Genomic DNA, 23,650 nt, shown 5'->3' on the forward strand with positions numbered 1-23,650 from the left:
ACTGCATAATAAGATGTTTTACTTTTTAATTATCTAACTGATTCTATAAGTACAGTAAGAGGTACACACTTAAATAGCCAATGCGGCCTTCAGATAACGAACTTTTTCAACGATAAAATTTTCATGCTCGGTTCATTAGTACCGTGTATCGTCAGCTTCTAGAATATGGGGTAAGTAATACAGAACTAATGAAAAGGGTTAAGTAAGGGTGCGTTATAAGAGGCTCGTGTTACCGGATGTTTGGTAGAGTCATGGGTAGTGGTGGGATAGTGATAACATACAAACGTCCTTAGCAAACTTTTGTGTAAAAACAGAATATTTGACAACATATAAGAAAACATAACGAAAATATGTACTACCAAAGTAAGTTAAAATGCTCCACGTAAAAACCTGGTAATGAAAATGCCACTGAAAAACCATCCAAGATTAGAAGCCGTTGGAACGACGACGAAGGATTCAGAAGATCACATCTAATCCAACCTAATTCACTTTTAAGGTGTTCGAACATCGATATTTTATTCAGGATTACATCCTTCACAGGGAAATGAATCAAAAGCGGATAAATATATCGCATAATTTGGTCGCCTTTTCAAAGTCTCCTGTTGAACAAAATCCCAAGAACAGTCTTTTTGTGCTCAATTAGGAAAAAGAAATAGCAAAAAATGTGACTCAGTTGACGAAATAAAGTTCAATATAATGGCGGCAATAGTTTGAAGTGAATTTTTATAACATCATTAATTTTAGTGTGTCTGCGCTTAAAAAATATTCATCCTTAAATAACAAACCTAATTTAAAAAAAAAATAATTCGAACAGAGATTTTAAAAGATTTGCATTCTAAAATAGAACATAATAATAATACATTACTATGCCGTGCGTATTTTGTAACATCTTGTTTTAATGTTCCCTTACATTAACATATTTACATGTCAAATTTCAGCTTTCGGAGATCAATTTCGTTTGTACTATATCTCTCCGTCAGTCATCTTCTTCATGGCGTTAGCCCCGGTTACATCCTCACCATTTGGGAGAGGACCCAGGGGTTCGCTCTTGAGCATGGATCCAGGATTTGATGAGTCAGGTTTTTACACGAAACGACTCTCATCTGATCCCCGCAACCTTTTGGGGAACCTTACTCATATTGGATCTTGATTACTCATTTAGTTGACTGAACGTGCAGGTTTTCACACGATGTTTTCACTCACCGTAAGATCCATCAGTGACCTTATAACACCCAAATTTGATATATTTATTTATTTATTGATTGACCGAAAGCATGACCTAAGTCCTACTGGGAAGAAACTGACTTAAACACAGCATAAAGTACTTTCGCTCACATAAACAAGATTTTATCAAATGTAATGAGATGGCAGAGTTTCTATACGTACGTTGTTATCTATTAAAATAAGGTTGGTGTATCGATTGACCTACTTAAGGGCACATTTATGTCCCCAGACTCCGACACATCATCGGTCTTCTCGTCACCAACCCACTTTTACGATTTTATTTTAACTAACTCTCAACCGAGATTCATTCGCGTGTAAATTCCGAAAAGCCTTCCTTAGCCGATTTGTTGAAAACTATGTTTTACCAAAGTTTAGTACTTTTTTTTTATAATTGATAGTTAATATTCCGATTTCTTTAATGTTTTATTAAAAACACAACACTCTCTCATTTTGGCTTGGTTCTAATTGCATCCTTCAATGTTTTAAAATCGGAGTTTAATTGTAGTTTTTAAAACTGTTCTATGTATTTTAGTTATACCTCAAACACAAAACCACTTTGGAGACACGTCTTTATTATTTTCACTTTTTTATTATTTCATGCGATAATTTAATAAAGCTTTTTATGTATACGTCTCGCGCTATTTTATTATTTACAATTTAGGAGCGACTTGCAAAACAGAATTTATTTCGTCTGCCTGGTGATTGGCTGTATAAAGTTTATTGTTTAACGAGTCCGAAACGAGTTAACTTTCACGCTAAACCCTCAAGGCTTCATAAAATAATTAAAATAACGAAGTTTATAGCAAGTATATACTCTGTTACGTCAAAATTAATTGTACTTATTAAAATTTCAAACGTAAAGCCGAGTCTCTTGCGATTGCGATGGGATTTATTGTTGTCTACCATTTAATATCTAAAAGAAATTGTATTAATATTTCGTTAGCGAAGCCGTGTTGTTTGGCATCAATATAAAAAAGAATAGGACCACTCCATCTCACTCACATCATCTCTCCATAAACGTTTGACGGCCTCTGTAGCGCAGTGGTAGTGCGCCAGAAGCCGTCAAACGTTGTGCTGGATTCACATCCCGGTCAGTGCATGTTGAGAAACGAACTTTTGGCCTGGGTCTGGGATGTTTATCTGAAATTAGTGCTTATTAAAAAATATAGTGTCGTTGAGTTAGTATATCGTAACACAAGTTTCGAACTTACTTCGAGGCTAACTCAATCTGTATAATTCAATATTTAACGTGGAATAGATTCACTTAAGATTTCCTTTACAATTTTAAAACTCAAAGATGGCTTCAACGCTTTTCCTTTGACCGTTTTTCCTGTCCGACCATACGATTTTTCCGTAGCACCATTCTACGCAATGGAACACGCCGATTCAACTAGAATATTCACTTTTACTGTGCTGATAAATATTTTATTCGTGAATGAAAAAAAAGCTTCCTCTTAACAGGATATGACATCTGGCGTACACTTCCCACCATTTCCGAGGTTCGCCTAGGGAGCCGTTATGAAGACTTTCCGCTTGTGACCCATGCTTTATCTTCTTTATTGAAGTTTCTTTTAATAAATTTAGCCCAATAAAGATTGTAGTCAAAAAAAAACATATAATTAATCTTTCATTCTTTTTCTGGGTTCTCTTTCTTGGTACCAGAAATACCCTTTAGAGAAAAAATCCGTAGTCTTTTAAAATCAATGAGGATTCATATTTATTTGGCGCAACTTTTAATCCATCATAACATGACTTTGCAGTCTGTTTGAGACTGTTCATTATATTTACCTCTTACAGGAAAAACAAGTAAGATGTTTCTTCTACTCGTTCGATATCAAGAATTTAATTTTGTGCCATGCAGTCTCCTCCGGGCCCAGATAAAAGGGTCAGTCAGTTTTTAATGGCTAGACGTCGCCAAAAATGATATGATTACTTGTGCCAATGAATGAAGGTGAGCAAAATATCGAAAGGCGAACATCCCCCGATCGCCCATATCATAAAAGAGAGTGGAAGATCGAATGGGAATACACCACTTCAACGCTGTAAGTTTTATCATGCGCGGGGCATAAAGATTCGAGATAAAACAATGAGCTGCGGAATTAAAAGCTGTATTCTTACCACACGTCAACTGCTTATAAAGCGAAACCCATTCTTTACAGCTATTTTTTAGTATCATTCTGTCACAATGTTATTTTTGTTGTAACTAATTCCGTTACAATTACATAATTCGATTCGTCTTTTCCCCTCTGCTTTTATATAAAAAGTCACAAAAACTTACCATGCTTTTCTTATTTTCTTCATATTTTTTATCTCGACTAACTTCATATTTTTAACCCAAATTCAAATTTCTTTATTTTTCTCTACACAAACCCAAAATAAAAAAGTCAACACGAAGCCACAGAGGTTCTTCATGCACGCGTTAAATCTAGCATTGTGTCCTGGAGGGGTCGGCAGCCTCTATATACTTTCTCTTGCCACGATCCCTGCATACTTCATACTGCACCTATACTCATAACTCTTTTCATGAAAGTGATTCTTACTAACTTAAGATAATATTCATATACACCAGCAAGCCTCACAAACACTATTTTTATTTATAAAATTAACGGCTCTCTTCTAAAATAAATTATGAGCACCTGAAACGGCACCTAGTTACATTGTCACAACTTTAAGTGCATATAACATGGAACAGTGACTTTATTAATAAAATAGACATTCCAGCTATCCAATCGAAATAAGATGATATTAACCCGCACAGAATTCCAAAGGATTCAGCCACAAATTTCATTCTTTCTCACACATAACAAAACCATACAGATATTGTAAGCAGGTATTACACAATTTATTTAAATAAATAATTTCTCGATAACTGGCAGCGAATAGCTACAACCACCACACATAGCTACAGTGCCTCTCACACATAACTCCTCAAGTAGGTAGGTATGACATACTACTAATTTATTGTAAGCCTTATTCGCTATCTATTTTAAATATGTCTAAGGAGCACACATTTCGTTGCAACGATACGAGTTAATGTCCCTACTAATATTGCAGTCTGTGCATTATATATTGCATCACCGAAATAGTATGCATAGTGCAGATAAACTAACATACCTAATAAAATCAAGCAGAATTTTTATGGCGATGGGCTAACAACCTATCACTATTTGAATCTCAATCCTACCATTGTGCCACATAGCTGAACGTGGTATTTCAGTGTTTTCTTGACTATTGTTGACTGTTAGCTCTATTACACACACACATATAATCATATATATAACTTGAAGGAAAAGTGAGTTTCATCTAAAAACTAGTTTTTTACACGTTATACTAAAATGAATGGTAATTTGGAATTAACAAAAAAAGGAGCCTATGTTCGACTTAGAAATCAACTACACTCACAATTTTTTTTTATCAAAATCTATGCTATCAAAGCTTACAAACAGATTTAACTTTCGCATTTATAATAACTATTAGTTATGGACTATGACTATTTATATAATGTACGTGATGTAACCTAACTTCGTTAACAAATTTTTTTCGGTAGGTTCTTCAAAACCTTCCGATCCGTCGAATCCGAAAACATAATATCATTTCAAGCTTAACATAGAGTTATTCTCAGCGATAGTAAAGAATAGCCAGTTTTCACAACCGCACAACAATGGGCTTTGTGTGGAAAACTTTACAAGTAGGTACGTCCTGTTAACATTATAAAAATTTTATAGCGTAGGTACAGGTTAAACGTAAATTATTATCTGAAAAGTTTTGTAAAGACTGGATAATATACACTTCGTTAGCAATACTACGCACTTACTAGTCTTATTCGATTCGATTTCTATGATAGAAACACTTTAAAAAAATCTGTTAAACATCAGTTTGTTGTTAGTTTGCTGTAAGTTCAACTCGGTGTTTAAGATAGCGATTCGATAGATAAAAACGCAAATATTAAAATAAGACTGGATCAGACCAAAAGCTACCTTATGTTTCGGGCACGAATTCACGGGTTTTTCAAACAATTTGCGAATTATATAACTGTAAAACTTGATATTTTCCGCATCGACTTTGTCACAAATTCAGAAATACCCACCCAACAACAGATTTTCATCTCGAATTCTTTAGACGAGGATTTCTCATACAAAGCAGTGTTTTAGACTCGCGTTATGATTTGTCGGAGGCCCTTACAGCGAACATTAAGATGAAATATGGCAAGATTCGTAGGGGTGAGTGCCCAAGAGCTGCTTCCTCATTATAAATCTACGCAAATATTGTTTTGGGCAGCCTTTTGTCTGGCCTCATTAAGAAGCCATTACGGGGTGTAATCCCTCGAGAGTTTTACCAAAATGTCGGTGAAAAACGTGAACGTGGTTCGCATACTTTTGTAGTGAAAACATATATGAAGACACAGAATGTACCTACCTACTACAATCTGATTTATGTATAGGTGCATAAACATTACCTATATAAAAAAGGTAGGTGCCTATATAAAAAAAAATTGGGTAGGTACTTAGCTTACCCAGAGTAAACTACGACCTATTACTATTATTTAGGTCAAATTAGGAAAGCCTCAAAGACAGTTCAGTACTTGGTTTACCGCGACCGAATTACAGGCAACTGCGGATCAGCAATCACGGTTTATTTTTTCGTAAAGATTTCTTCACATAAAACTGCGACACTATATGATCAGATCCAGATGACCAGAACTGTTCCGGGAAATTTAAAATTTATTTTCTAAGAAAAACCCAGAATTCTGGAAATTATGGTTACCCTTACTGCATATGTCAATCAAGATAAGGTATTGAGTATTGAAATTAAAGATCGCCACAATTTTTACGTGACACATTGTACAAGGCTGGCTCAAGCAAAGACCAAAGGTTAGGAAAAATAAAAAAGGCAAGTCGTTTTAATTAACATTTATTTGTACATAAATTTCTACCTACAAAGAAGCTATCTATAAAATAATACCATTAATCTATGTATTACACTTACATGTACGTAGTGAAAATTCGAAAATGACCAGGCACGTATTATGCTTTTGAAAAATACATCGCACTGAAAACACGCCATTTTTAAATTAACACCGTTAGGTACCATTTTATGTGTAAAATAAGAAAAAATATTTTTGTGAAATGATATAAAGTGGCACAAACACTGCCTTATGATTTCTAGAAAAAATATAGAAGAGATATAAAACAAATAGAAAACTGCCCAATGCATGCCTGGCCTTAGAGATCGGACGCGATTTACATTTGCCTTTATAACAAGAAAAATATACATACCACAGTCATGATATTGTACGGAAATAATAAAATATAAACGAAAATTGTCGCCTTAAAAAATATCTCTATATAAAAATTACAATATTGGTGTTTTTTGTCGCGAGTCCTCTTTGAACCCATCTTTTATATATATTTATATTACACCAGTAACGTATTTAAGGTACACGAATAAATAGTCAATAAGTGCTAACAAAAGTTCTTGTTGGCTGAGGTCCCAAATTATAATTGAACTATGAGTGGCAACCCATTTTCATTTATACCATAACATCTGGCATGAAATATCGAGAATTCACACTTTACTAATATTTTTAATCCCCTCTCGTTCCATAACTAAAATTTGTTAATAGTTGTTTGTTTGTGTAAAATATAAATGAAAACATAAATTATGAATAATTTTGAATTAACCCTTAATCTCAACAAAATCTGATACTTGACCTCACTCTACATTAGCGCATCTAGTGGTGTTTATAAAAATACTTAGAAAAAAACTGAGCATATACGATTTATGACTAAAATAACTTAGTAATGTCTTTGAAATCAGTTGCTTCTCTCAAATACAGCAGTAAAATAGATACCCACAATCTTTTGCCTAATATTCTTCACATATACTGTTTTCGATTCTGGTACACTTCATGTATGTACAAATACAAAATTCCATACATAATTGTAACAGCTATGGTCTTATAATATATTGTATATGGGCTATGTGACGTCACCACGTGTACCATTTTTACCTTAACAATGCACTGAACGCTCCTTATAATATGACGTCACGCGAATGACGAAACTAAATTTACGAATAAAAAACTACATAAAAGACCAAAAAAAAGCATTACTATAACTGAACCCCTTTCTAAAAATGTCTTAGGTAATCGGACAATGTTATTTAAAATAGTTGAAAATTTCAGTCAAGAATAAAAACCACTTAATCTGACTTAAAACTGACTCGCAAACCGTAGGAATACCTCTAATAATAAATATACATTAAAAACTATCACAATTATTACACACAATTATCAATATCTTTAGAATAAAAATTATACACCTATCTACTAACACAAGTAGACCAATATACAAAAAATCTATTCTATAACGCAGTCAAATAATAAATACATTTATAACAGTAATGTAAAAGCACCTTTTAAAAATAAATCGATACTTACGGTCGAATTTTCGAAGAATTATGAACTCGCTGTCACTTTAGACAGGGACAGCATGAGAGATCTTTCTAGATCATTTCGAGTATTCGACTATAAATGATAAAAGCGTCTACTTAATAAAAAAATAAATGCTATCACGAAACAAGGCGATACATTGCAAACTTCCGAGACACAAGACTTAATAAATCATTATAAGTAATGATAATGTTTATACTAAAAGGAAGACCTTGGGTTGTTCGTTAAAGCGGGTGGAGTCGGGGTTATTTACTAATGAAATTAAAGCAAATTTGTAATGTACGAGACCATATTGAAACGATGCAATACCGACATGACACGCAAAGAAAGGGTTCTGATGTCATAACTTAGAAAAAAGAATAAGGCCTCTATTTTGTAAATTAAATTTAATTCACAAGCGCAGACTAAACAAGAACATTAATTAAACAATGAGGATACTCCTTTCATGACAAACAAATTTATAATGACCTTTATGTGATGCAAGTACCACGTCGGTCATATAATCCCGTACTAATAAATGATAATGCAAAGGTAATGGTAAATGGAAGCGCTGAGAATCGGAACTTTGCTCGTAAATACAAAAATAATGGCAACACTCATTCATACATCAAACACATTGAAGCAGCGAAAAGCTTCACGCGGTAATGGTAAGTAACTACACTAGGTGCTCGGGACAGGGTAAACAAAAGGCGGACTTACTAAAACAAAGCCATCAACACAAACAAACTAAACGAAAAAAGTGCATCACGTCAATTATATAAAAAAAAAAATGTACCTACAATTTTTTATCATTTTTTATTTTTTAATTTTTTTCCTTTTTTGTTGTTTAAAAAATGCATTCTATTTTACAGATTACAAAGATGTTTTGGCCAGTTCTGGAACGCTCTCACGCCCGATTCTAAAATCGAAAACGGCCGTTGGAGTATTCCAGCGCTTCGAACGTCCGCGGTCTAGCCGCAAAGCGTTCGATATTCAAATAACAAGTACCAGCTGACATGAATTACGCACTTTCAGCAAAGAAAAATATGTCAAAACACTACTAACATTTTTTTCGACTTGCGACTAGTGAAATCAACTCTACTTGACCATTTATCGATTAGTTGTTTTTTTTTCGTTATAAAACCTCGTTAGTTCGTCCACGAATGCACTATGTTTTAGTATTATACCCCTATCTATCTTCAGACACCTTGGTATCGGTTACCCACACCAATCAACTTTCTCGAAATCATATAACCCGTATATGAGAAGGAAAGTTCCTATTCTTCCTTTGTACGATTGCCACGAGTTCCGCCGACTGTCAGCAAAGTATAATTTAAAACAAAAAATCTAACTTTGTCTTCAATTCTAATATAAAAACTCACGAATGAAATAAAATCGATTTGAATTTATGTATGTATTTGAATAATGAATATGATGTTTTAAAATAATTTCGACGCGCGGCAAATCTCACTGGCGACCGCACTTAACAGCGTAAATCGATATCAAAGTGTAACGTTATACAGTTTTCAATAACCCCTACAAAATTTACCTTAATTTAAGCCAATTTCTATAAATTAAATATTTAATTTTGATTTCATTTCGATGACAGATATCTCCCGAAGAATGCTAATTGTTCGTGTGATATGTTTCAATTAAAATTTGACGAGATATTATAAGTCACTGTGTCATTTTATAATTGATTACAAATATTAATTTAGTAAAATTACGTGCTAAGCCGTAGGTAATAAATCGCAATTCTGATGATAACTTAATCTTGTTTGAAGATATGCCATCTATAACATCATGAGACATTTTGTCTATTACACATTATTTGCCATTTTTATTGACACTACCTTGTTACTTGCACTATGTTAACGCAGTCAATCTGTATTATGAAATAATTAAAACTTGACACAGTGACTTTATATCACGCCTATAATAACGCCACAAATTTGTCTATCCTGTAGATGTTGACACTAACTTCATTGATCTGCGGAGTTATTTAAGAATGTTGACAACTTCCCTCTCTTTCTATAACTTGGGTAACGGTAAAAATAGAGAGAGATGGAATATAAGACGCATGCCTTGTTAACATGCATGAATAAATCCCTAAGCCATTAATTTATATTCGCATTAGATTGACAAGAGCGAAAAAAAAATCCACTAACAATGATGATATTCTTTACCTTTCTAACGGTGAAAGAATTTTCATGATCGGTTCAATACTTCCGAAGATTCGCCCTTTACAGTACTACCACTTCTATAAGTCTCATCAGAAAACATTCAACGGACAGCGCAGAATGGCGCAATCCACCGCCGAATCAAATCTCAATAAAAAAACGACCTTATTAAAGGTAAAATGAACTTAGAATCCAAAATGTAAATTTGTCTTGCTATCTCATAATACTCACTAGTACTAGTACGCGCTTCAAATGACGCGCTCTGATTGGCTGAATATCGCGGCATAAAAAAACTAGACTTATGCGCAGGTTAATCAGTGTAACATTTATAAAAGTGATAATACCTCTTTATACCTCTACCTCTTTATAATATTTTATGTCAATCTAACGCAAATACAAATCTATGGCCTTTAGTGCCAACATCGAACAAGTTTAGACATGTTCGCAGCGCGTTGTATGAGACATGTTGGACAATGGTATCTAGAGTTGACATACTGTGTACTGCCATCGCGTGGTATCGAGGAGCTACTCCTCTCCGCCAGCGTCTTCACTGATTGTGTCGCCCGTTCTCTCTTGGGAAATGTTTTGACCTGAAATGAACAATGTAATCAAAATTACACTCATGAATAAAAATTATCTAACGTTATGGCTATATAAAAAAAAAACAGGTCAAATTGAGAACCTACTCTTTTTTGAAGACGGTTAAATAAAATAATGAAGAATATTCTTTAGAAATACGTTTTTGAAAATCATCAGCTATATTTTAAAAATGTGTTTTTAAACAAATACCACTACACCAATCTTATTAAAACTTGGCACAATGAGGGAAAGGTAAACTTCCTTTCATTGTTTTCAAGACTATTGGCTCTGTCTACTCTGCAAGGGATATATTCCACATATAGTATTGGCAAAGTGATAAACCGAACCTCAAGAATAACCAAGGCGTCTTTTATTTCAGAAAATTCCATAGGAACAATATTCTTAGCTATGAAGCTTACAAAGAAGTAATTGAAAATAAAATATACCCTTTTTCGCTGATGAAAGTATGCACTTCTTGCAGCTTATGAAGAAAAAGGAGACATGTTAGAATTAGGCGTGGAGGGCATCAGGTCCATAGTCTTGCACACCCAGCCCGCGATGTCCGCCTTCTCCGCGTCCGCCTTGCGGATCCACTCGTGGTTCTGAAATCATACAATTTATTGGGAGGCCGGTGTAGTTGGGATACAAGATCTGCTTAGTTCAGACACCAGTCTCTCACAATCTTAGTTAAAAATCGTTGAAACATGTATATCTTAGTTTATTTTTATTATTTGCTTAAGTTTTATTTGAAGCCCCCGTGCATGACCCGCGCGACGCCGTTTTTATAGCGCGCAAAAACTATCGCTGTCCTGATTCACGTCATTATGAAAGGCGAAACAGCGATAGGTTTTCGCTTGATAAAAATGGCGTGTGTTTCTTGGGCTGATTTCCCTGTGTCATGTTTTCCCACTACCTCTGGCAAAATCGGTTTCCTAGATGACCAAAGACGAAAGTTTATGTCATTTGCCCATGTTCGTACCCATAGCGACAAGGTAGGAGATTATTTTACAGAAAAGCAATTTTAATTTGGATATAGCAAATAAGTACGCACGGATCATGGTAATAATAGTAGAAGTCTCCTGCCTGTTACTCCGGGAAAGAGGCGTAATTTTATGAATGCAAGTTTAAAGCAATTACAGGTTATAATATATGTATATAGGATGGAGCCCTATGTCTAGCAGTAAGTTTTTTGCAACTTAAACAATGTCAATATCACTTACCATCAAAGTCTTTAAGTCTGCCCGTTCATCTGGATTTTTCTTCAGGCAACGGTCGACAAAGTCCTTGAAGTCATCCGAGAAGATCCCCGCAGGTAATTTGGGTGGAGGCTCGTTGACTATGTAGTCTAGGAGCTCGAATATAGCCATTGGACGTGGGGAGTTTGGTGCCTAAAATAAGCAAGTGAAAATGGACTTTATAAAGTAGGTGATAGGTATATGTTTCGTAACAATTTTTAAGGACGGTAAGAATAGAAATATTATAACCAAGCATATCATGTTCCGATTCTATTAGGTAGTCGATAGCTGTATCAAACCTCTACATATTATAAAGTCCCCGTATTTTCTCAGTCTGTGTAATACATATGCTCTTATCCCAGAAAGTTGTGGACGAATTTTGTTCCTGTTTGAAATGTTGTAAAAAGGTTTATATCTGTAAATGCTACCCATGCAAAGCACACAACACAAAACAAAATCAATGTTACGTGTAACTAGTAAAATATTAAATTTATTAAGTCATTAGATGAACATGAGTTGACTTACCAGCTTTTAAGTCTTGCATACAATTAGCAAAATATGGTTATATACACACCTGACCAGGTGAATGGTCCTCGTTATGGCCGCCAAATATGGCAGCCAGTGTCTTGGCATCAGGCGGCGGTATAGGGTACATCCCTATGGCCATCTCCACCAATGACAGGCCAAGAGACCAGATGTCAGATTGTACTGAATAGTGCGTGCCTTGGAGACGCTCCGGCTGTAAGGAAATTGAATGGAAATTATTTTCAATGTTCCCATCTGTCCAACCCGCAAGGCGTATAGACATGATTATATGTATGTAATTACCAGTGTGTTGCAGAGTAAATGGACAGTCAACAAAAAAAGTTAGAGAAAAACACGAAACTATTGGTGGTCCGGTTTTTACAATGAACAAACTCCTTCAATCAAAGAACTTAGACCATGAATGTGTAAAACAATTTATGCCAAAGAAACTCACAGACATATAACTCCTGGTGCCCACAAAGGAGTTGGCCATCGAGTCAATTAGCTGGCCGGAAACTCCAAAGTCGCAGATCTTAATCTCTCCGTTACTATTGACTAGTATATTCGATGGTTTCACGTCGCGATGCATGATGGCATGCTTGTCGCGGAGGTAGCTGAGGCCTTTTAGAACGGCTGAAGTTATTGTTCCTGAAATTTGATTAATGATATAATAATTAAATTTCTTAAGATTAAATTTTAAGGCAAATAAAAGTATATAAATAAAAAAAATATACATACATACATAAAGTCACGCCTCTTTCCCGGAGGGGTAGGCAGAGAATTTGACATTGTTTTTGTTGCAAAAAATCTTACTGTTTTACTTTCTTACTTTATCTATGGAATCTTTACAATGGTTGCATCTATAAAGGGGCAGAACCCAATGCGTGAGTACGACCAAAACCCTGGCAAAATACAGAGATGGAGCACCACAAAAAAAAATAACATGCAAATACTGAAACTTTACCTAAAATTGATTCAGGAATCCTGCCGGCTTTCTTCAAAATCAGGTCCAGCGAGCCACCATCCATGTACTCCATGCATATTGAGATCTCTCCATCACTATAGAAAGCTCCGTAAAAACCCACAATGTGTGCAAAGTTGCATTCGTGAAGAACCTTCAGTTCCCTGATGATTTGTTTCTTAATCGCTGGTTTGACTTCCAAGTGGATCAGCTTGCGGGCCATGATCAGGCCGGTGGACTTGTGACGCACCTTCATCACCACACCTCCATTGCCCTGACCTGGTGATCACAATGAATAATTTAAACATTGTGCCATGTTATTGTAGTTGCATCTGTCCTGGGTACGAACCCAGGATTTTCTTATTACTAAGTTCCAGATAATTTCAAAATCACAAAATTTTTCATTCACATTTTTAAGTTTAAAGGACATTATCTGCTTTCAATAGAATAGAATAGATTTATCTTCAAAATTGGATACAAGGTATCACTTATTGACGTCACATCACATTAATTATAACTATTACCACTCCCACTAGTGAGGGAAAATCTTGTAGAGAAGTAATGCCAACCTACTTGGGATTCCAGTTAGATAATTGGCTAGCAAACTGTTACTATCAGGATCTCAATTCTACCATTAAGCCACCACCCAGCTGCATGTCTGGCCTACAAGTATTTTCAAGAGTTGTTTTCTTTGTGTTTACCATGAGGACTATAGAGATGATATGTAGGTATATAAAATCATGAACACTTACCCAGTTCTCCAAGTTTCTCAAAGTCATCATCACTGAGCTCTCCAATCTTTTCTTTCTGGCAGAGAAATACTTCAATTCTTCTTCTTTGAGTGTCATCCATTTCAATCTGTTCCAGCCGTTCTGTAAGAGCCTCGATACTGGTCTTCGACTTACCAGCGAGGCCCTGACGCCTTAAAATATTGGATAGATTATAATTTTGTTCCTCAAATCTATATAAGAAATTTTTTGACTTATGATGAATGCTCACCAGGAAAGCAGGACTGAATTAAATGCATAATGTAATTTCTAAATGAATCGTAAATTAAGAATTATGTTTGAATAGATGTGTCATCCACTTCAATTGAAAGTGCGACATTCATGAAGACATTTTACTAGGAACTAATGTTCTGGAAGTTATACCTAATTAAAGTCACTACTTACTCAGAAGCAGTTGCAGATTTCAGCTGTGGCGTCATATTCGACGGAGTTACCGCCGGTGCTGTTTCAATGGACCCTGGAGGAAGGGTCAGATTCAATTTATTCTTCGACATTTTGCTCATCTTTGCTACGTTAGTCACGGCATTTAGGATGCGAATTATAAAATCGTTCTTGCTATCACCAATTCACGTAACACGTGTTTAATTTGTATATTATTGACTTTATTATAATTATAAGTAGCGCAAAGGGAACAGAAAAAGAAAACAATTTATTTTTTGATTTTTGATTGATGTATTTTTTGCCGATAGCGATTTGGCATTACTCCTTTGTCTCTGGTTTAATAAACTCTATGTAGACGAAGCTTTATTATTTTAGATGTCACAAGAAAATAACTCCTAGGAAATTTACAAACTTTTGTAGGAGTGTAAACGAGAGATGAATTGTATTATTTTACCAATTATTCCATTAATTTTTTGTATTTTACGGCCACATATCCGTAACTTGATAAATTTACCGAATTTGCGCTTAAAATAATTAGTAGGCCATAAAAAAACGACAAGTACTCTGATTGGTTGCATAAGTCACGCATTCCTACTCTCTCGTCTCCTCCACTCAATTTTCAGGATTGTGTTTGTTACACTTAAAAGAAGGATTTAAAAAGTTAATTGACTTAAAAAAGGAGGCAGCTCACTTTTTAACAATTAAAAAAAAAAAGGTGGACCTCAATGTGACCTGTATATATGTAACGTATGATTGTTAGGATTACTTCGCGTTTCGCGAATCGATTTACGTTTTCAGGAAAGTGTTTGTTACACGTAGGAGAAGGTACTACAAAAAAGGTTGGTACCAACAGATTGGAGGCTTTCTCTTTTTAAAAAATTTATCTGGTTAACCTGTTATCAAACTACATGAGTAGTTCCTATAAATAATGTTTAACCGGTTATCAAACTACATGAGTAGTTCCTATAAATAACAGGCAAGTTTTAAGGTCATTATTGCAATTTTTAGTTTGTAGTTACTTTCGCGCTTCTATCTCTTGGATACTGACATTGACTGTTGACTGACATCTGACATTACTATTGCTGACAGACTACAGCTGTCTGATTTTCCCGCGTTTCTTGATTATTGTCAAAGTTCTCATGCACGGTGTTTATTTCTGCTGGTAGTGTTGTATCGGAAAGTAAGAATTGTTTTATTGCTTTCCAGTTCCAGATTTTGTGGGTAACACATGTTGTAAATTTTTATTTGCTAATATGAAAACCAGCAAGTCGCCGGTAAACAAGGAGGTGACACCATCAAAGAAGAAATTAACACAAGCTCGTCTTCCTTTCAAGTTAATCAGCGATGCTTCACCGACCACAGTCCCTCAACAGCCTCGAAAAAGGAAGTTATCTGCGCCTAATTCTGAACCGCTGACTAAGATCGGTAAAATCAGCAAAGAAAATGGTCTAACGGATGACACAGTTGTCATAAGCAACGATGAGTGTAAAATCGAAAAGGAACCGCAAAATGATGACAAAACTATGAATCCGTTTGTAAAATTAGTGGATACAGCTTGGAAAAAGAAACAAAAAAGTAAGAACAAGAAAAATGAAAAGAAGAAAAAAGATCCAGAGATTCTACCAACTAGCATAAAAAGTAGTGAATGTGAGGAGGCTATGGAAGTAGAGCCTTCAGATTGTGTGTCAGATGAAAATGGTATTCCCAACCATGATCAGCCACCAAAAATTCAGCCAAGTTCACCTTCAGAAAGTGATGTTGATAAGTCATCTAATGCACCTGTTTTAACTGAAAAATCTGCAGATTTTTCAAATAATGTTGATTTGATAGTCTTAGATCGTTCTAATAACTCTAACGATGTTAATCTGAAAACAAATAATGAAACTCCAGCTGATATTGGTACTGAAAAAAATTGTGAACCTCATAATAAAAATACTTCTGACTTACAAGAAAATGGTGAAAATAAAAATGATGTAATTTCTAAAGAAAAGTGTACAGATCTTGAAAAATCTGAAGAATCTCAAAAGCCTAAAGATAAATCAAAAATAAATGTACTGACACCAAAAAGGAGCAGTAGGAATAAAGCAAAGCAGGAAGAAAATTCTCACTTGAACTCTTCTACTTTGAATGATTCAATTTGCTCCACACCTAGTACTCCAAAAATGAATAGGAGTTCATCTGTTTCAAATAGTATAGGAAATGAGTCTTTGAATGACTCATCTGCCAGTCTTACTCCAAAACAGGTAGATAACTTTTTTTTTTATTATACTTTGTAATTTTATATATTTTATATTGGGATATTTTGGAGTTTTGTCTGGTGAATAAATAATTATACTTTGAAATTAATAATGCCTCACTCGCAAAGCAGTGATATGTAGAAATTTAATTATAGCTTGATGTACTATCTAACTAACATAGCTTTTACCTCAATAATTGATGTAGAATCATTATTAGTTGACTTGTTAACTTTATTATTTCCATACGTAGCAACAGAAGAAATTGGAGTATGCCAAGAAGAAGGAAGAGCGGGAGAAAGAGAAGCAGGAACGTGAGAAAAAAAAACAGCAAGAAAAAGAAGAGAGAGCTAAATTGAAACAAGAGAAAGAAGAACAGAAGAAGCGAGAAAGAGAAGAAAAGGAGGAGGCAAAGAAGAGGGAGAAGGAGGAAAAAGAAGAACAGAAGAGGAAAGAGAGAGAGGAGAAGGAAAGGCAGAAGGAGTTGGAGAAAAGTAAGATGTTGAAAATTTTTATATATTTCATTTGCTTAACAACATCTTCATTGTTATTAATATATACATAATATAATTTAAATGTAGTTTATTGTAAATATATATATGTAGGTTTATTTGATAATTACCTTGTTTATTACCTACTTCTTTTCTCTAACCCAAGGGCTGTATGATAATGCATTTAGAGTTACATCAACATTGTTTGTGTAAATTTATAAATGAATAAAATGAGACAGAAGATGAGCACACAATAGCAACTAAGGTTAGGATTAAGATGTCATTCACAATATAGCTAAATATGGTTAACATTTAAAACAAAAATTAACTCTTATCCCATGTTTTTCAGAATTAAAAGAAGAAAAAGAGGATCAGAAACGTAAAGAACGAGAGGAAAAGGAGGAGCAAAGGAAGAAAGAGAAGGAGGCCAGAGAAGAAGAGAAGAGAAAAAAGCAAGAAGCTATAGAACTCGAGAAACAGGAGCAGGAATTGAAGAAAAAGAAGGCAGCGGAAGCATTCACCAACTTCTTTGTGCCAAAACAGAAATCTGAAAAGTACCAAACTACAGAGCCAGCAAGCAAAACAGATATTTTATCAAGTTTTAGAGTAAAAGTGGATATGAGATTAGCACCTACTGTGCGGAATGATTTGACTGAAGAGAAGAGAGATAATTTGGATAAGCTGATGGAGAGACAGAATAAAGAAAAGCTGTATTTGAAAAGTCTCAAAGAAGGCATTGCGAAACCTTTGTCAAGTGGGAAAACATGGCCTTTGGATGACAAAGACAATGATGTTATGATTATTGGTAAGTAATCATTTTACCATTAGTGTTAAGTAGATACTGTGTAAGGTTGAATGTTGAAATCCTCACGAAAATTGTACATGGAGTATATGTATTTAATGTAAAACAATTTTTTTTACTGTTGTGATAAGCCCAATTTAGGGAGAGTGGTGGTTTCCCAATAACTTTGTTATGAAATATGTTTTATCTACGCCAAATTTGTCAAAATTGGTCTGGTATTTTTGAGTTTATTGCAAACAAAAAAATTTAATCTTTTCCCTTTTTAATATTAGTATGGTTGAAAAGTGAGAATCTTGTGTAGAAATCTGCATATATGCAGTTCAAAAGATGTTCATTTGATGATGATGTGCAAAATTTGTATTTTCAATTAAACTGTTATGTAATTATGATGGTAGTGAATGTACAAAATACAGATTATTAGTGTTTGTACTTGTAAACTGTTTTGTCGTTAATGTTTCTTTTTTATTTTTTATAAAGTCATGTTCAAATTCCATTTTCAGAAGATGAGCTGCCTCCGATGGACCCTGCGGGCGAAATCATGACTTGCGAATCAGCTGTCCGCGAGAATCTTAGGCCTAAGTTACTGAGCTTCCATGAGAACCGCCGGCCTCCTTACTGGGGCACGTGGCGGAAGAAGAGCGCGTTTGTTAAGCCTAGAAGACCTTTTGGACAAGACGAAGTACGTAAAACTACTTTAATAAGAATGTGTAAATGTGCCGTGTGGTTCCCGGCACCAATACAAAAAAGAATAGGACCACTCCATCTCTTTCCCATGGATGTCGTAAAAGGCGACTAAGGGATAGGCTTATAAACTTGGGATTCTTTTTTAGGCGATGAGCTATCAACCTGTCACTATTAGAATCTCAATTCTATCATTAAGCCAAATAGCTGAATGTGGCCATTCAGTCTATTCGAGACTGTTGGCTCTGTCTACCCCGCAAGGGATATAGACGTGACCATATGTATGTATGTGTAAATATGGTTCCCGGTCCTGTCAGTAGTAGTTTGCTTCTGTGACCACAGTTCCCGTGTTCGAATTATGGCTGGTAAGATTTAAATCAAGTCTAAGTTGTTATGTTTCTTAATAATAAAAAAAATTGTACTCCGGTCGAAGTGGGAAGACCTACGTATCTTGATCAAATTAAGGACGTCCTGGTAAAGGGTCAGGTCAAAAGTACCCGAAACCGCCGAGCTTGCATGAACAGAGTTATGAATGTGGATGAAGCGAAGGAAGTAGAGAGAGAGAGAGAGATCGTGGCAAGTGGAAAGAGGTAGTCTCTGCCTACCCCTCCGGGAAAGAGGCGTGATTTTATGTATGTATGATGAGTCCTTAGGTGGTGTACGCAAGCTCAAAATATTATTAGTGTGGATATTATTATTGGGATAGTATCTTATTACACATCTATATAATATCTTACTTCGGTGTTGCTTAATCTGTATAATTTGTCCCATATTATAAGGTATTTATTTACCCTGAAATTTTAAATTGTAGAAGCAACTAGACTACGAGGTTGACAGTGATGAAGAATGGGAAGAGGAGCCGGACGGGGAAAGCATCAATGGCAGCGCCGCGGGCAGCGACGACGAGGAGGCGGACGAGTATGAGGTGGACAACGAGGTGTTCGTGCCCCACGGATACCTCAGTGATGAGGTAATTTCCATATATATATACATACGAGTGCAGTGTAGTACCCAGCACAAATAAAAAAAAGAAATAGGGCCGCTCCGTCTCTTTCGCATGGAGATCGTAAAATGCGATTAAATAAAAATCTTTTATTAGGCAACAACATAGTTTTAACTTAAAATTTAGGTGCTGGAGCCATCTTTTAAGTAAAAAAATGCTTGTGCCAGATGACTCCGCTCTTCTTATCGATAAGACACATAAATGTTACCTAAAGTTTAAGATTAAGGGATAGGCTTGTAATTCTATCGTTAAACCAAACAGCTCAATGTGGCCTATCAGTCTTGTCAAGACTGTTGGCTCTGTCTACCCCGCAAGGGACACGTGATTATATGTATGTATATGTACATATGATCACATCTTTATTTAATACAGAGTAGACTTAAGCGATGAGGTAATTTATATAGGTACTTATTCTATTAATTTCATGGTGTTGGCATTTCTATATAGTTCCGTAATTGACTATATTTATATTTTAATTTTTCCAGGAAGCCACGATGGATGAGGAGGACGACGTTCTATCTCTCTCGCCCGAAGCGCAAAAAGCCAGGCTGAAATATCTAGAGGACGAGTTCGAGACTGAAATGAAAAAGCCAACGGAAAAATTAAAACCACGCATCTACGGTTTACTATGGGAGACGAGCGATGGTGGAAAACCAGATAATTGTGTTGATGCTCTATGGAATTACTTTCAAAAATGGTCTATGATCATGGGTGATCCTACAAGTTTACTCAAACCTAGTGCAGAACCAGAGGAAGTGGATAAGAAGAAAGTTAAAAAGAGGAAATCTGAAGCTGCTGAGAATAGCCCTAAAGCGGAAAGCAAGAAAAAGACTAAATCTGAAAGCAAAGAGGTTAAATCTAAAGCAGATGTGAAGAAAAACACGAGTGATAGTAAAAAAAATCAACGCGATATAAATTCGTTTTTATCAAAAGTTAAATCTTAAATGTTTAGTTTAGTTTAACTGTGAGTGTCGCAGTCAACAGTAGAAGTAAAATTACTTGAGACTCTTTCATCATTCATTCATAAAATCACGTCTTTATATCCTAAGCGGCGTAGTGCCTTAGTCGCCTTTTACAACATCCATGGGAAAGAGATGAAAGTGATCCTATTCTTGTTTATATTGGTGCCGGGAACCACACGGCACTCTTTCATTATGGCGTCTTGCAATTCTTTTTATTTACTTACTTCCTCCTTGCTTATAAAAATAGATGGATAATATCCTCTATTGCACATACATTATAACAGAAATAACTTATCCTCAACTTATGCTAAGGTGATGAACAAAAGTCGACCTTACAGCTGAAAGTCTACCTGTGTGCCGAATTTCGTCAAAATCGGTCCAGTAGATTTTGCGGTTTCGTAACAAACAAAAGAACATATGTTTTCTTCTTATTATATTCAAGAAGAAGTCAGTTGGAAGTTATTAAGATCCCTAGGGAAGACTCAACCGGTACACGCTAGCAAAATAATGATTAGAGAAGCAAGTTTTCTATTGTTGTCAGTGGAGCTCGGAAAATTTAGGTATAAACCCGTAGGACAAAATAAATTCTTCAATTTAAGGCAATCGTTCAAATCTCCGTGTCTTTGGTAGGATTTAAATATTTTATGTTATATTATTAACATGTGCGTTTTGAGATTCGTATAAATGTTTTGTGAGCAAATAAGTAATAGTTTTTAAAAGGTATTCAGTTGAACTTGAGTTTTTAAGTATCTAGTTATATTTAATGTTAAAAGAATAGTCCTTAGTACTCGTACGTAACTACTAAGGTGGAATTTTCGAAATTAATGCATAAATAATTTTTAAATTGTTACTGTCTGAAACAATATAAAGCGTTTATTTGTTTAAAATAATCGCACTTCATAATTTTTTTAATTTTAACTGATATTCGGGTGAGATTTGAAATTGTGCCTTCGTAGAAATATATTAAGACATATGATTTAAAGTGATAAATCGATTTAACGCTGTAAATATCAGATTTCCTTTCACTAAGTTATGATGTATTCAATAATAATTTTATTATTCAATAAATAGTATTACACAACCAACTTCATTTTATTTACTTCATTTAATTTACATAGAAATGTATCGTAGATGTGTCGAAGGAGTACAATTATGACTCCACAAATTATTCTGTACCGCCCACTGTACCTTAATAAATGAGCAATAAAAAAGGTTTCTTTAACAAAAAGTATCAAAGACTAATAACATTTGTTTGTATAATCAGCCAATGAGAATTAAAAGATCTTTTGACAACGTCAAAAGAACTAGTCTTTCGTTGTTTGGTCATTTAAATTTTAAACCAACAGCAATGTCGAACTATCCAAAATTTGATTTTAGAGATGTTTCCTTAGGTTTGAGGATACTTCGAGACTTTTTATTAGGTAGAAAACACAATTTGCACGGGCGTTTTCAACCCGTCATCGCTCCTAGGTCGATCCCACCGCCGCAGATCCCTCGTGGTCCTGTGTACAAATATTCCAATCAATATTATTGCGAGAGAAACGCGTACGATTCTGTAAAACCTCCTGTGGTGGCGCCGATAGCTGAGGGCCCCCCGCTGACCAGGGATCCGTTCAAGAAAGCGCAAGCTGGCGGTATACCACCTGATTCGGTTTGTATTACCTTAATTCTTCTACCTCTTTGCGTCAATCCAGGGTTACATCTCCCGCCTCTGGAGAGGAGGCTGGGGTGCACTATTTGATGTTAGGTTTTTACCCGAAGCTACTCCCATTTGGCCTTAGGGGAACCTAACTCGAGATACATGTTTGATCATGGTAAAAGCTGCACTAGCTGAATTTGTGTGTTGTGTGTGTGTGAATGTATTCCAATTTTATGACCCACTGCTCGCTTAAAATGCAAGCGGTGTTATTATTATTTTTTATTTCAAATCTCACCACCAACCAACCAACTGCCTTAGAGATTGGCAATCTGGGAGGAAAGTGGCAATCCCTTTTTTCTATAAAATACCTAATTACGAACTTTGACAAGGCTTTCTCTTTCTATCTATGAGGTCCATACGTACTATAGGTTAAAGCAAGTCCTAGCATAAATTCATCACTATTTTCTCCAGGTTTGTTTCAACTTCGCTCCGACTCCCGGCGACGCCTGGTGGTGGGACGGGCATTGCTATTACGAATGCGTACCGGAGCCCCAGCCGTACTGTCCGGAGCGCCCCCCGCCGCGGCCCAAAGAGTGCGGCGCGAAGGAGGAGCCTCCCCCTTGCCCCCCCTGCCCGCCATGTCCTTTAGCCCCGGATAAAATACCTCATTCTAAGTGCTGAAAGTTTGATGAATGTCAGGTAACTATTATGATTTTGCAATTAAATTTTATTTGTTTTATCTGTTTTTGGCCTTTCTCTTTACGCTTTCTTGATAGCATTAGGATTCACGAAAAACAGCATGTAGTAACTGGTTTTGCACATGCTTCGGTGAAAAGATTCTGTAGGTAAGCTACACGTTCGGCCGCCTGCCCGCTATCAAAACCCCTCAGGACAAATGTTGGCTGGTTTCGTCGATGGCTGGTTGGTATTGGTAGTGATTTTGTCCTCTAGTTAGTTAAGCGTTATTTTGTTATATTTTCATATTGTTTTTGAGGAGGGTGTTTTATGAGTAGCAGCTGGACCGGCTCTTTCTTGGGCGAGGTCGACTTGGGAATTAAATTTTGAATGAAAATAGGTGACTTTTATAAAATTTTACTACGAGCATGCTTCACCTTCGAGAATTCAAACACACTTATATACATAGGTACAAAATTTTAGAAGACTCCAGTACCCAAAAGTTTAGCGAAACGTGCAACAGGAAACACGCAAAGATGACATAGAGAGAGAAACAATTTTGTTAATAATTTTAAGATTACTCCATAAATCACAACCTCCAATATAATTCCCTACTTGTTTATATGTACGTGGAGCAAACCTTAATTGGTTTCCCAAAGGCTTTCATGCATCGGACAAGGGCGTGCCTAATGAGCTGTGTGCACTGTGGATTGGCTTCTGCTGCCTATTAAAGGGCTCGATATTGTTATAAAGAGTTCATCTATTTTTATTTCTCCAAAAGAGTCTTTAAATAACTTTTAGCTGATTTGTTTTGAAGGTTTGAAGCTAACCGGAATAAAATGTTTAAAGTTGAGATGGGC

General features: G+C 35.5%; 3 protein-coding genes across 3 annotated transcripts; 2 read left to right on the forward strand and 1 right to left on the reverse strand.

The window, feature by feature from the left end:
• Positions 1-6,119: 6,119 nt before the first annotated feature.
• On the reverse strand, positions 6,120-14,629 carry LOC106129720 (dual specificity mitogen-activated protein kinase kinase dSOR1). The gene is made up of 8 exons (XM_013328376.2): positions 14,307-14,629; positions 13,887-14,056; positions 13,138-13,413; positions 12,628-12,821; positions 12,223-12,387; positions 11,634-11,801; positions 10,860-11,015; positions 6,120-10,424 (listed from the first exon to the last, which is right to left on the reverse strand). The coding sequence occupies exons 1-7, from the start codon at positions 14,423-14,425 to the stop codon at positions 10,896-10,898; spliced, it is 1,212 nt and encodes a 403-aa protein (XP_013183830.1). The 5' UTR covers positions 14,426-14,629; the 3' UTR covers positions 6,120-10,424; positions 10,860-10,895.
• A 783-nt stretch (positions 14,630-15,412) lies between these two features.
• On the forward strand, positions 15,413-20,890 carry LOC106129581 (chromatin assembly factor 1 subunit A). Its single transcript, XM_013328178.2, has 6 exons — positions 15,413-16,546; positions 16,791-17,031; positions 17,378-17,833; positions 18,331-18,509; positions 19,323-19,481; positions 20,000-20,890. Exons 1-6 carry the CDS (start codon positions 15,557-15,559, stop codon positions 20,456-20,458), a joined length of 2,484 nt encoding a protein of 827 aa, XP_013183632.2. The 5' UTR covers positions 15,413-15,556; the 3' UTR covers positions 20,459-20,890.
• Positions 20,891-21,795: 905 nt separating this feature from the next.
• Positions 21,796-22,796, forward strand: LOC132902669 (uncharacterized). The gene is made up of 2 exons (XM_060948636.1): positions 21,796-22,127; positions 22,587-22,796. Exons 1-2 carry the CDS (start codon positions 21,825-21,827, stop codon positions 22,794-22,796), a joined length of 513 nt encoding a protein of 170 aa, XP_060804619.1. The 5' UTR covers positions 21,796-21,824.
• Positions 22,797-23,650: the final 854 nt, after the last annotated feature.

Source organism: Amyelois transitella, chromosome 16 (genome assembly GCF_032362555.1).
Source record: "Amyelois transitella isolate CPQ chromosome 16, ilAmyTran1.1, whole genome shotgun sequence".
Classification (NCBI taxonomy): Eukaryota; Metazoa; Arthropoda; class Insecta; order Lepidoptera; family Pyralidae; genus Amyelois; species Amyelois transitella.

What these genes read in the sequence shown, in the direction of transcription:
- LOC106129720 (XM_013328376.2), bottom strand. Translation starts at nt 14,425, where the DNA reads ATGAGCAAAATGTCGAAGAATAAATTGAATCTGACCCTTCCTCCAGGG. An exon ending in GATTCCTGAATCAATTTTAG is followed by an intron (nt 12,822 to 13,137) that starts GTAAAGTTTCAG and finishes ATCAAATTTCAG; the next exon opens with GAACAATAACTTCAGCCGTT. An exon ending in CAGACTTAAAGACTTTGATG is followed by an intron (nt 11,016 to 11,633) that starts GTAAGTGATATT and finishes GTATGATTTCAG; the next exon opens with AACCACGAGTGGATCCGCAA.
- LOC106129581 (XM_013328178.2), top strand. Translation starts at nt 15,557, where the DNA reads ATGAAAACCAGCAAGTCGCCGGTAAACAAGGAGGTGACACCATCAAAG. An exon ending in CCAGTCTTACTCCAAAACAG is followed by an intron (nt 16,547 to 16,790) that starts GTAGATAACTTT and finishes TTCCATACGTAG; the next exon opens with CAACAGAAGAAATTGGAGTA. An exon ending in GCAGAAGGAGTTGGAGAAAA is followed by an intron (nt 17,032 to 17,377) that starts GTAAGATGTTGA and finishes CATGTTTTTCAG; the next exon opens with AATTAAAAGAAGAAAAAGAG.
- LOC132902669 (XM_060948636.1), top strand. Translation starts at nt 21,825, where the DNA reads ATGTCGAACTATCCAAAATTTGATTTTAGAGATGTTTCCTTAGGTTTG. An exon ending in GCGGTATACCACCTGATTCG is followed by an intron (nt 22,128 to 22,586) that starts GTTTGTATTACC and finishes TATTTTCTCCAG; the next exon opens with GTTTGTTTCAACTTCGCTCC.